Raw genomic sequence first — 237 nt, forward strand, 5'->3', positions numbered from 1 at the left:
CATCAGGCGCCGCAGCCGCTGTTCCATCCCCCGCTGCTGCTGCTGCTGCTGCTGCTGATGCTGCGTCGTCTGTCGCGTCTTCCAAGTAGCAGCCGTAGGGCGACCTGCGCAGCAGCACCCGAAGCAGCTGCCACATCGCATATCCTTTGCTGCCTTCCCTAGCCCCCCGCTGCCGCTGCCCTTCTCGCTGCTGCTGCTGCTGCTGCTGCGCAGCAGCAGCAGCAGCAGCAGCGCCGC

At 67.5% G+C, this 237-nt stretch overlaps 1 protein-coding gene across 1 annotated transcript in view; it reads right to left on the reverse strand.

The window, feature by feature from the left end:
• Positions 1-136, reverse strand: part of ETH_00037220 (iron only hydrogenase large subunit, C-terminal domain-containing protein, putative) — a gene marked incomplete at both ends in the record, with an annotated part of 1,257 nt that extends 1,121 nt beyond the window's left edge. Inside the window, one exon of the mRNA XM_013375541.1 lies at positions 1-136. Within this exon, the coding sequence (XP_013230995.1) occupies positions 1-136 (136 nt within the window).
• Between the last annotated feature and the right edge of the window lie 101 nt (positions 137-237).

The sequence above is a fragment of the Eimeria tenella genome, genomic scaffold (genome assembly GCF_000499545.2).
Source record: "Eimeria tenella Houghton genomic scaffold, Eth_scaff2875, whole genome shotgun sequence".
In the NCBI taxonomy this organism is placed as follows: domain Eukaryota; phylum Apicomplexa; class Conoidasida; order Eucoccidiorida; family Eimeriidae; genus Eimeria; species Eimeria tenella.